This window comes from Podarcis pityusensis (genome assembly GCF_964106645.2).
Source record: "Podarcis pityusensis genome assembly, chromosome: 15".
Taxonomy (NCBI): domain Eukaryota; kingdom Metazoa; phylum Chordata; class Lepidosauria; order Squamata; family Lacertidae; genus Podarcis; species Podarcis pityusensis.
In genome coordinates this window covers 25,624,524-25,636,953 of record NC_138040.1, presented here as the reverse complement: position 1 = coordinate 25,636,953, position 12,430 = coordinate 25,624,524, and the positions used below count along the sequence as shown (strand labels likewise).

At 48.5% G+C, this 12,430-nt stretch overlaps 1 protein-coding gene across 2 annotated transcripts in view; it reads left to right on the top strand.

Moving 5' to 3' along the window:
- Positions 1-8,722, top strand: part of LOC308464281 (alpha-1,2-mannosyltransferase ALG9-like) — a 32,458-nt gene extending 23,736 nt beyond the window's left edge. For both annotated transcript variants that reach the window (XM_080983512.1, XM_080983511.1), the window contains 5 exons: positions 525-654; positions 1,585-1,732; positions 4,069-4,198; positions 4,716-4,846; positions 7,702-8,722. In XM_080983512.1, coding sequence (XP_080839638.1) covers positions 525-654; positions 1,585-1,732; positions 4,069-4,198; positions 4,716-4,846; positions 7,702-7,825 — 663 coding nt within the window. In that variant the 3' untranslated portion in view covers positions 7,826-8,722. The remainder of the gene's footprint in view (positions 1-524; positions 655-1,584; positions 1,733-4,068; positions 4,199-4,715; positions 4,847-7,701) is intronic.
- Positions 8,723-12,430: the final 3,708 nt, after the last annotated feature.

Here is a 12,430-nt window from a genome sequence, read left to right as displayed (position 1 = left end):
CTCAAGAGTTGACATGAAGCAATAGTAAAAGAGAGAGAGAGAGAGAGGTTTGCAGGAATCTGTGCTATCCAGGAACACACAAGGAGCTTTTGTCTTCCTGTGGTCCCAGCTGCACATAGGAGTCCTGGGCTGGTTGCTCACAAAGTTGGTCTGGGGTTGTGCCAAAAAAAGTATAAAGGTGGGCAGCTGGCACCAAAGTAAGTCCACCCTGTTGTCTCCCAGTGATGCTCCGGTGCAGCCTTTGCCAACCCAGTACCCTCCAGATGTTTTGAGCCACAACTCCTTCAGCCCCAGTGGCCAGGGATGATGGCAGCATCTGGAAAGCGCCAGCTGCACCATCCCATTCCGCTTTGTGTTTACCGAACTTGTGCAGAAGTATAATTTTATGGAAAGGCTGTTAGAGGTTTATTTGCAGTAGCCACCCTCTTCCTCCACTGGGTTATTGAAATGAGCTCTATTCCCCCCTCCTCTTGTTGTAGTCTAAATGACATTCATATTTTACTTTTCTCTCTCCCCTTCCATAGAAATGTTACCACTTCATATTTCAACGTTACCGCCTGGAGCACTACACTGTCTCTTCAAACTGGCTGGCCCTGGGGACCATCTTTGTCTTTGGGCTCCTGTCCTTGTCGCGCTCTGTAGCTTTGTTCAGAGGTTGGTTCTGGAGAGGCTGTCCTGCTGCTTATTAGTCAGAGGTGGACAAACAAACATTGTAATGCATTTCAGGGGTACCTTACTCCTCCCTTATCCAGAAACCATGGAGCAGGAGACACCTGACCATCAGCATGCCATCTGCGGAGAATGGCATTCTTGGTAGCTGAATCACAACTTTGGAATTTCCATTTGCCAAAGTCTGAGCCTAGCCATCTTTTGGGAGTCTTTCAGGCCTTTTGGTCTGTGCTGGTGGTTAATATTGGTGGTAGTCACGAGATTTTAACAACTCTTTTGATTCTTTCTCTCCTGCCCCTTTTGCTTCTCTCCTGATTTAAGGATACTGTGTGCTACCCAGAGCCTTTGGGATTTAATGTAAAATACTTCAAATGTGTTCTGAAATTGGGTAGCTAACCTAGGATGCTTAGCAAAGCACATGCAGGAGCCCCTTTTGAAGTTAAGAGGCCTTATGAGAGCTGGTGTGGCATAGTGGCTAAGAAACTGAGGAAGTCCCTGGTTTAGATATTGTCTCTGGCATTTCAAGTAAGACTGGGAGAGTCTTGACTTCTGACTGAATGTTGGAGAGCCACTGCTGGTCTGAGCCTGTTGGACTCCGACTCCCATCAGCCCCAGTCATCATTACCAATGGTCAGAGATGCTGGGTGGTGTAGTCCAATATTCCGGAAGTTTTCTATCCCGAGTAGATAAGATGCTGAGCTATATGGGCCGGTGGCTTGGCTCCTTACAAGGCAGTTTCCAAAGTGTAAATTTCTGGTTCTCTTTGGTGAGTGCAAGGGAAGGGCATTTTCGCAGTTCATCATAGCTCAGGGAAGCTCATGCTGACTTGAAGGGGTTCCTAAAATTGTTTAGGCACAAAGGCACAGCCAACTCTTCTTCCTTTTTTTTTTCACTTGCAGTGTCTCTTCCTCTTAGGTTACCATGGGCCCCTTGACCTGTACCCAGAATTCCACAGAATCGCCACTGATCCCACAATCCACACAGTGCCAGAGGGGAGGCCGGTTCATGTTTGTGTGGGGAAGGAATGGCACCGTTTCCCCAGCAGTTTCCTCTTGCCAGATAAGTAAGTCAAGACACAAACAGGGTTTATCCCATAAGGATGCAGGTGCTGTTCATCACCATAGATAACCAATTTGAGCATACACCAGGAGTAAATACTTGGGTGGAGCGGTGTCCATGCCAGCTGCTCAACATTGTCAGCCTTCCAGGTCATTTATGCCCCATCTTCCTCCAAAAGCACATGAGGTGGCTTATACAAAATTAATGCAGCACAAGATAAAAGTAAAACCTAAAAACAAGAGAAAATGCTGCTTAGAAACAAAAACTAACTAGCCAAACCAGCAGCAGTTAAAAACAAACAAGCAGCAGTTTCCCCTCTGAATACCAGGTGCTGGGAATCGCAGGAGGGGAGAATGCTGCTGCTATGCTCATGTGTTGCTTGAGAGCTTCCCATGGGGATCTGGTTGGTCACTGGACTAGATGGGCCTTTGTCCTAATTCATCAGAGCCCTTTTTACATTCTCAGTTTTCAAAGTAGATCACACAGCAACAGAAGACTGAGGACTATGGAACAATGCCCTCCTCTGGCTCCCAGGTTTGCCAGCTTTTAAGTAAGGTTGCCTCTTAACCAAGATTTGAAACCAGGATCTGCTGCTGTTTTCCATAGTTTGTGAGAGAACCTCATTAGCAGCTGCAATGGCCAAGTTCCCCCAGGCTCACTAATGGTGATGAGAACTGGGTTGCTTTTGGCCACTGCAGGAATCAAAGGAAGGTGTTGAGGCCGGTGAGATGGAGAGAGGACCTGGACATTGTGACCTAAACACTGGGCAGTGTTGTGTTGTGTTGAGGTTGCAATTTTGATGTGTTTTTGGTTTATTGCCAGGTTTAATTTTTCAAATGTCTCATTTTATTTTATTTTTCTAATATATTTATTGCTCAATTCTTTTTGTAAACTGCTTTGCGCATGTTTGTTTGTTTTTTTACAATCAAGCAGTAAATAAATTTATGAAACAAGTAATTTTGCAGGACTGCAGGAAAAAAATGCAGAATGTGGAATTAGGAGCAGAATTCAGTTTCCTATAAAACCCACTTCAGGATTTAAAAAAATGCACAAAGCAAGGTTTCTAGGCCTCATGGCAATACAAAGGAGACAGGAGCTTCTGTGAGCTCCTTGCTCCTCCCCTCATCTGCATCCATTATGCAAATAATTGCAGAAAATGACTTTTCAAAAGATGAGACATGATTCAGATTTACTCAGGTAGTGCAGATGGCCAAATCCAGCTCCTACAGTAATGTACTTTGGTTTGGCTGAAGACAGAATTTTAAGTGGGATTTTTTTGGCTGGGTGTGTTGTGTGTGCTACTGATTAGCACAGCTTTGCGTTTAGCTTTTCATGGTGACACTGATGCTCACGTCAGGCTGTGCTTATGCCTGCCCCTTCAGCTTCAAACCGAGGCAGCTTTGCCTGCACAGACGTTACTGTAGCTGTAAATTCAAGGGTTTAATAACCTAACGGTACCTAGACCATAATGCGCCAGATGGATATCTTCCCCCCCCCCACACCTTTAAAAAAAGAGAGAAAGAGAATGAGGCATTAAATCCCAACACCGTCACAAGGGATTGATGATTAAGAGGAACAAAACTCGCCCAAGACTACGTCAAAACTGCTGCAGCGTTGCAAGAGCTGGGATTAGTTCTGGCCTTGCCAGTGATTAGGGCTCAGGCAGCAGCCGAGGGCTGTGTTCTTGGAGTCACTGGAGCATGTGTTAAGGAGCATCAAGGACAAAAAGGCTTTCTGGATCTCCTGCCCCACTGAAGCACCTTCTGCCAGGGTTGCTCTGACCCTGTTGCAGCAGATGGGCTCCGAATGATACCTGAGCTGCAAACTTTCTTGGCGCTTGTAGGCAAAATGTGAATTTAGCAAGGCTATGTACCTACAGGAGCCTGTTTGTTTCCCCTTTTTCCTGACTCTGGCCTTTGTTCTCTTTGCACTCTCAGGAGTGTTGTATGTTTCCCCCTCTCACTGCCCCCCTCACAATGTCACAACTGCAGCATTCCATTTCCCCATGGTCTGCAGCCCTCTGATGAGGGAAGCCCCTAGAATATGTAACATGAAGAGCAGTTAATGATAATGGGACTGTGAACATGCACACACACACACACACACACACACACACACACACACACCCCACTCCCAAATCCTCATTCACCCACGAAGGAATCACAGGCACATCCTCATCCTGTGGCCTGCAGATTACAGTGAGCTGCTCTGTAGCGGACAGCTGGCAACCCCAAGCTGTGTTCACAGCCTTTGCCTTGCTGGGTTATTGCTGTGGCGTTTTGCTTGCAAGTTAAAAGCCCACAGGGTTTAATATCACCCCCTCCCTCTTACTCCCTGCAGTTGGCAGCTTCAGTTCATTCCATCAGAGTTCAGGGGCCAGTTGCCAAAACCATTTGCCAAGGGACCAATGGCCACTCGCATCATTCCAACAGACATGAACGACCAAAACCAGGAAGAGCCCTCCAGATACGTAAGTGGCATCTTCTCTCTCTCTCTCTCTCTCTCTCTGGTACCTTGGAAAGGACACGCTTGCTGTGCCCAATGGGAAACAGCACTCTTGATTTCTTTCAGGACAGAACTTCTCTTTAGCATGTGGGGGATTCCTGTGTACCTGTTTAAACATAAGCAGCCATAGCTGGGGGACACCACTGCATTGGACAAAGCTGTTTCCGTGATAAGTGCCTGGACACTCAAGTATTTAAAACAAAACAAAACGTAACTTCTGTCACCAAGTTGTCACAGGATGCAAGCAGAATAGATACACCCAGGTCCTAAAAATGTAAACTCTTATGCACAGTACAACCTGTGGCCCAAATGTGCATATGTGAGACAGCTGTAACGCAGAAAAGCATCCCAATTGTTGTTCTTGTACTGATGAGGCAGGCAAGGAGATGTTGTCCCTGCAAAGAGCAGGAGTCCTGATGCTGTGTGAGCTGCATCCCTGTAGGAGATGGGAACCAACCCAAAATGTCCTCTCTCCCTTCCAGTTTGACATTTCCAAATGCCATTACCTGGTGGATTTAGACACTGTAACTGAAGCACCCAGGGAGCCACGGTATGCAGCTAACAGGGAAGAATGGATCAGTATTGCTTACAAGCCTTTCCTGGATAGTTCAAGGTAAGATGCTGAAAAGCACAAGGGGGAAAGGAGGGCTATAGGGGGCGTATTCTGCCTATTTAGGGATCTTCAAAACTCAATTAGGGAACTTGCATCTTTTGGGGAGGGAGGGATGGAAAAGTCGTTACCTGAAAAAGGGAGCAGTAGCCATGTGTGTGTGTGTGTGTGCGCGCACTCTTAACCTGCACAGGCAAACTGCACCTGCTCTGTCTGCTCCTTATGACGGTGATGTTTGGAATGGCAACAGCCTGCACTGCTGGTGGATTTTCAATAAAGTTTCCTTTTGGGATGACTTGGTCCAGGGTTTGAGTCATGCTAGAGGTTGAGAAGGAAGGAATTCCCCCCCAGCAGGGAGGACTGTTGGCAGCCAGCAGCACTCTTCTTCCTTCCTTCCCCCCTTTCCCTTGCAAGTGAGTTGTTGACTGCTAAAAAGATTACTGAGGTGTGAAGTTAATCACATCCCCTCACTTCTAAATTTGCATTTCCCCTGTGTCATCCTCTTCCTCCTCTCACCAACTGTTCTGGCTGAAGTTTTGCTCCCAAGTCTACTGGTCCCAGGGGGGCTCACCTTTCAGGAAAGATCTGCCAGCCTCATGAGACAACTGAGGGTGGGATTTCGGGTCCCATGCAATCCACTTCCTCTTCCCCTTCCAGCCTCACGTTGACGGCTGCGACATGTCTGGCTCCTCCGAAGTGTTCACCAGCTGTCTGGCTTCCCCAGCACTCCCCACGCATTTCTCTTTATATATTTTAAAAGATAAGAGTGTGATCGAGAATTGTTATTTTAAAAAAATAAATAAAAAGCTTGATGAGTGGGTGGATGGGAAGCCAGCTCTGCGAGAATTTCCCCAAGGAAGGTGGCAGTGGGAGATGTGTTAATAGGTTACCAGCTTGCTGGAGTATCTCAATTGGCAGCTGGGGGGGGGGGTGGCAGGAGGAGGTGCAGCTGACTGTGCTGGCGACCCAGAGAGGCAGCATCTGAAGCAGCTGCTTCCATCCTTGGCCACTTCTGCCGATACTGAATCTGAAGAAATTACATTGTGTTAAATATTCCATAGCTTGTACAGCCTGGCAATAATTCTGTGTGCGATGAAGTGGTATTTTTCACTGTGGTTTGGCTTATGCACTCTCAAAACATATAGAAATGCATTGACAGTGAGACAAATATCTCCAGTGCTTTAGTTTCTGAAAAGGAAGACATCTGACCTTCAGTCTGCCCTTCCTCACCTTGGGGAAATCCTTCCCTCAAATGTCAGATGTGTCTGTTCTGCAGTACGTGTTCTGCACATGCTCAGAGGAAGTGTCACTTTCATTATTTTATATGTTCCAAAGGAAAATGGGGGCTTAAAAACTGAAAAGTTACTGGGGCTCAGTCCTGGCATATGTTTAATCCCTAAATATTCTAAGCAGCAAGCATGAATTGAAGCCCTGAGCCCTTTCCACGCCTTCCTTTTTATGGGAACCTGGTGGAAGACCCTCCGTTGACTTGCCTGTAGCAGTGACAGCTGGTTACTGCTTGCTCCTGGTTCAGAGGGAGGAAGAGCGAGAGCCGGGGGCATGCTGGATTTTGGCAGCCTCTAGATCTGGCAGCTGCTCCGTTGATCCAAACATAGCGGTTCCAAAAAGAGAGAGTGGCGGGTGTGTGCAGAGGAATGGATCTGTTAATAGCTATTGGCTGTTTTCAGAGACTGGAATTTGACCGAGGAGATGGAGGGAGAGGGGAGGTCACGTGGCTGCTTGCAAACGGACTCGAACCTCTGGCTGGCTGCCCCTCTCTCAGCCCGGCTGACCTCCACTGCAGCGCAGCCAGCTGCCTAACTCCTGAACCCTCAGGGAGAATGCGGACTAACAACTGTCTGTTTCTCTGTCCCCCTTTGTGGTCTCCAGGCACTGTGTAAATCAAAAACCACCCGACTGACCATGACCACTGCTCAGTGTTCTCAGGGAATTTCTACATGGGTGGGCCTTAAGTTTAGCTGCTCCTGCTGCATTCTGTACCTGAGAGTGCCACAATTCTGCGCTTGAAACTATTTGTGTAAATGTAGTAATATAGCAGGGCTGTAGCTGAGAAACGGGATTTCAAGTAACATTTTGGGCTTGGAGGCTGGGGTAGGAGGGACCAGGGCACAAACACAGGAGAGCCAGTGGGGGCTGCTGCACTGGGCTGCCACTCTGCGCTTGCTGCCTGACGAGTGCGTTTTATCTTTCTCACAACTACTGTTCCTCTTCTCTGGGAAACTGAATGACCCTGGCTGCTCGATTCATGCTTGCTGAACCAGAGGCTTCTGGGACACAAAGAGTCCCCCATTGACGTCAGCCAGTGCCGTGGTAACTCTCAGTTGGCTTTGATAAATGGTGCTGCTAATTGAATTAGAGAGCACTCAGAGCCATCGACTAATTATGCTACTCAGGCAGCAGCTTTGTCTGGGTCCATTTAATTCTGCATTGGCTGAGCGCTCCAGTTCTGGGGGAGGAAAGGGCAGGATGGATTAGGGATCCCAGCTGAGGCAGCAAAGGCATGTGCCAGCACTTTTAAACCAAGGAGACCCTCCCCATTCCCCACCAGCTGCCTTAGCACTTCCCCACCCCCTCAAGCATACAATAAGCGACCAGGGGCTTTAAGCAGGCCAGCCCTCCCTGTCAAATTCTTTTTTGTTCCCCTTTCCCTATAAGTGATGTTCAACTGCCCTTAATGTTCCATTTCCCCCCCTGCATATCTAGGGAGTCTTAGAAACCCTCACTCTCTCTGTGGCTAGGCCTGTTTTGGTGCCTTCCCACCACCAAGTGTGCTATTAATAGCTAGCAATGTGTGTGTGTCATACATTTTATTTTCCAAAGCTTCCTTGGTTTTCCAGGTCCTCAAAGTTCTTTCGGGCCTTCTACATCCCCTTCCTGTCCCACCAGCACACAACGTACATGAACTATACCATCCTGAAGCCTCGGCGCTTCAAGCAAGCCAGGAAGAAAGCTGGAGGCTAGCTCGAGCCTCTGGGGATCCAACGAGAACCAGCTGAAGATGCTGGCTTCTGCTTCAGGGGTCTCAATCCCACCTGCCCACTCCCATTTTTTGTAAGAGTGGCAGTGGCTGTGGTGGGTGGGTAGGGAAATGCTTGGGAAGGTTTCCCTTTTTTGGCTGGCTGTGCTGCAATATTATTGACCACCTGATCTGCTATTGTTTGGGGGCTCTGCTTCGCTTTCAGAAACTCCTGGAAAGTATGAGCAAGGAGTCATCTTGCTGAGGAGTCAACAGGAGCAAAAATCTTGGTTTGTGTGAAAGTTTACCAAGTTTCTGGCTGAGAGGTAGCCTGGGGCTGCTGTGGGTCTTTCAGTATTTCCCTTCCACCACAGAACATCTCGCCAACCCCGGAGGGAAGGTTTTTTTTTTGGGGGGGGGGTATGTGTGTGTTTTAAGAGGCCTTTTGGAGAGAGAAAACAGCCTCACCAGCAGGAATGCACAACGCTCCCTGGTGGGTCTTCAGGGGAAAAGGCCCTCCTTGACTCAGATGGAGCAGAAATAACTTGCACTTTCGAGAACTGTGACTCTGTTAATTACATAATTTAGTGAAACATTGACTTGTGCGTGAGTGGGTTTTTATTTTAAAAACCTCCATTGTCTGTCTTGTCAGCTGCTGCCAAAACACGGGTTTGTGTAGGGTGTTTTTTTGTTTTAAGTTTCCTTCCACCCCCCCTCTACATTCTAGCTTCTTTGTGAAATGTCTGGCTTTGTAATGTTTCCGAATTTACTAAAGTGCGGAAGGGAGCTCTCCTCCTCACTGCACACCTTTCGCTGTGGAATACAGCGGCTTCTCATTCAGTCTGCACTGTATGTACTATGAAACTGTGTCATTAGTGATTAAAAATTAGGCTTGTACCACCCCCAAATGCAGTTTTAGGTATGGAAGGAAAGTGCGTGTGTTGGTCTCTCTCTGTCTTTCGTGCACCCACAGCTCTAACTGCATCATCCACAGCCTCAAAAGTAGATGAGAAAAGTGCTGACGACATGTGAGAGCAACAGGTGATTTATTTCATGATGGGAAGGCCAAGGTCTCCCTACTGAGGCTAGAGCTGACATTTTAAGCATCCAACGAGACTGTCCTGCACCGTGTACAGCTAATGCATCTAGCTGGGGCCCCTGAAGAAGTGGGAGGCAGCAGATGATTTTTCACCCTAAACTTGTGCATGTTAAAAAAATCACAAAACATGTTATTCTGAAGAAACATTTGAGGAAGCCAGTCCCAGAAGCATATGAGGTGATTTTGGTCACTTAACCTTGTTCACCTGAATTGTAAGGAAGAAAATGCAGCCGCTAAGTTTTTCCACAAAAGATAATGTAACTAAATATTTCATATGGGAGCAGGGCTGCAGGCTGAAGATTCATTGCCACCAGTGTGGCCAGAAGTGGGATTGAATGAGCATCTCCATCCCAACGCGAATCTGGAAAACCGGCGCATCATCTTCACAGGAAGGGCAGGAGATGTGGCTGGGCAAAGCTGTGAAGAGGAGAAGAGAAAGGGTTGTGTCAGAAACAGACTTAAGGAGAGCTGCTTAGCCTCTCCCTCCACAGCTGAGACAGCAGAGGCTGCCTGGGATCTACAGTGTAGTCTGATTCAGCTGGTGATTTTTTTCCCTTTTAACATACTTTAGAGAAGGAATAGGAGAGTGCTGGTCCCATTTAAATACTGTACTTGCTGGTTGCCCTTTTAGTCCTTCTAAACAGCACTGGCTTCTCTCCTGCCCACACCCCGAAGCTGTGCTCTCTTGTGCCTTTGTGCTGTGCAAAAGGCAAAAAAAATCAACCCTCCTTAACAGCTAGGAATATCTTGCTACACAAAGCAGGCTGCATGAAGGCCTGTCGTCCTCACCACAAGAGCTTTTGCACATTGGTGCAACCGTGCATGTGTGGCCTCCGTCCCCATTTGCTCAGTAGGGCAAAGAAGAGGCTCACGTGTGCCTTGCTATGTACAGAAAGGCAGAGAGCAGCTGGGAGTTTTGTTAGTCACGATGTCTCGAGCTGATGTTCTGGAGACTGGAGCGACCCTTCCAGCTGGTTTATGCAATGCAGCATGAATCATGCCATCAACAAGCTCGGGGCCTATTATTAGATTAGGAAACTGCTGCCTCAATGCAAGATCTGCTCATAAAGATCAGTTATTTTTTGCCACAGTTCTCAACTAGGGGATGCTGGCCAGAGAAAATAAGAGGCTCTTTGCTTCTTAGGAATTCCTCTTCTCCTGCAGCTCAACTAACCTTTGACATCCAATACAGAACTTTGTTGTTGCCCAAGTTTTAATATTTGTCACTATCAGCCCCAAATTCTGAGGAGGTTCCAGGTTGTCTCTACAGCAGTTCACACACCAGTTACAATCTATTGTGCCCACTAAGCTTGTGAGTCAGCATGGCAGGCATCAACTTGTAGTGCAGGCATTATACCGCTCAGCAGAGCTGTTGCCTCCCCCAAAATACTTGCCCTCTGCTGTTCTATGGTTGCAAGATAATGTTCTCTCTCCTTGCAATACAACTTTTCAGTCTCTCAAAAAAGTATCAAGATAACTTACCAAAGAGTCACCCTCTTCAGACCACTCACTATATATATATATAAATCAACGGGGAAGCTTTTGCTGGGTTGCATATACCACCTGAGGCCAAGGGTGTGTGTCCAGGTTTTAATGTCCCTTGTGGGGAAACACTCCCAACTGCATAGAAAACTAATTCATCAAGAGAAAGCATTGGATCCAGAGGTTTGCCCTGTGTATTTCTTAATCTCAAAGAAGAAAAGGTGAAGGCAGCAAAATAACACGCAATAAAATCTCACAGCTGCTGAAAAATGTGTTATCTATGGATAATCCTTTCCCCTTTAACCCCATTGCCTGACACTTTCCAAGAGCCACTATGTCTGTTGATTTGCAGAGGTCAAATCACTCCCAGCTCGTCCGTCCCCTCATTGGGCTCGCTAGGGGACAGAAGTAATCTGGAGTTGGGGAACTAGAAGGGCCAGCCCTAATATTGGGTAGAGGGAGGAAGCTGCCTCGGGCAACAGATGCGGGGTGGCGTGGGAAGGGAAGGGAAGGGAGTGGTGGTGGTACTGGAGGACAGAGCTATGTAGACCATGAGGTGTGACAGGTGCTCTTCATCCTGCCTTTAGGTACAGCAGAGGACGTTGTCCACATTGAAAAGCCACCTGCCAGTCTGTGCATGGAAGGGGTTGTGAGCAGTGGAGGCTGCTGCATTAGGGGAAAAGGGGCACTGCCCCACCAACCTGTCTGCCTTCAACCTACAAGAGCTTAGGGTGGCTCCACTTTCATTGGCTCTGGCGCCACCTACTGCTGGTCTCCCTGCCTTCCACCCTACAGGCGTGAAATGCACAATTTGTCTTTCCCCCTCTCAGGTAGCAGAAGTTCTCGGGCCAGTCCTGAGAACCAGCCAGCACTTGTCCCCTTTGGAAAACAGCCTATGCTCAAAACACATTGGAATAAAGGGGGGAAATCCCCCTTCACTTCCCACCAAATCCACCTTTACAGCACTTGAGAGGCCTTGCCTCCTTAGCACGGTCTTTCGTCACCCCTGCCTGGCTTCCAGAAGGAGGAGCCTTGACCTCAGTTCGCCTTGGCACCGCAAGGGTCTGCTCAGGGCAGGCTCTTTCCTGGGCTCGCTCCTGGCAGTAAACAGACAGCGTTGCGTCACCATCGGGCTCGCCTTGTGACCAGGCAGCCGCCAGGAATGCAGCGACCCTTTCTCCAGGGAGCCTGAGGCCTTGGCGTTGGTTTTGGCTGCCTCCCAGTTGCTGCCTCAATCTGCGTTCAGAAGAGCTCTTGTTTCCCTCTGGATTCGCATCCGAAGGAGCGCTGTGACAACTTCGGCCTGCTCACTCTGCAGGAGAAAAACAGACAATCCTGCTCTCTGTCCACAGGTCACACTGCCTGGCTACCTCTCTCTTAGTCTGAAGCACTAACGTTGACTTTCCAGTGACGACCTCCCCTCCCTCTTTATGGGGGCGATGAGCTGGTGGTGAAGCACGGAGGGAGCCGAGCAAGCTGCCTCTTTGCATTAATCCCCCTGCTGTTGCGAAGCCTCGCTGTTGACTGAAAGAATGAGTTCGCGCTGGGCTCGGGGCTGCAGCAGCTTGCCAGCTGGAAACAGCTCGCAGCGTGCAACTCGCCTGCTCTCTCGCATAAATGACAAAGGGAGGAAGCTGCCTTATATATGCCGAGTCAGAGAATCGGTCCCTCCAACTCAGTATTGCCCACACTGACTGGCAGCAGCTCTCCACAGAGTTTCAGACGGGAGGTTTCCTCAGTCCTAACGGGAGTTGCTGGGATTTGAAAGCAGGACCTTCTGTGGGCAAGCAAATCCCCCATTGCTGAGCTATATGGCCTTTAAGACGCAGGAAGCTGCCATTTACCAAGCCAGACCAATGATGCATCTAGCTCAGCCTCACCAGCACTGACTGGCAGTGGCTCTCCAAGGTTTCAGATGGGGCATTCCCAGCCCTACCAGGTGACACCAGGGATTGAGGTAAAGGTAAAGGGACCCCTGACCAATAGGTCCAGTCGTGGCCGACTCTGGGGTTGCGGCGCTCATCTCACT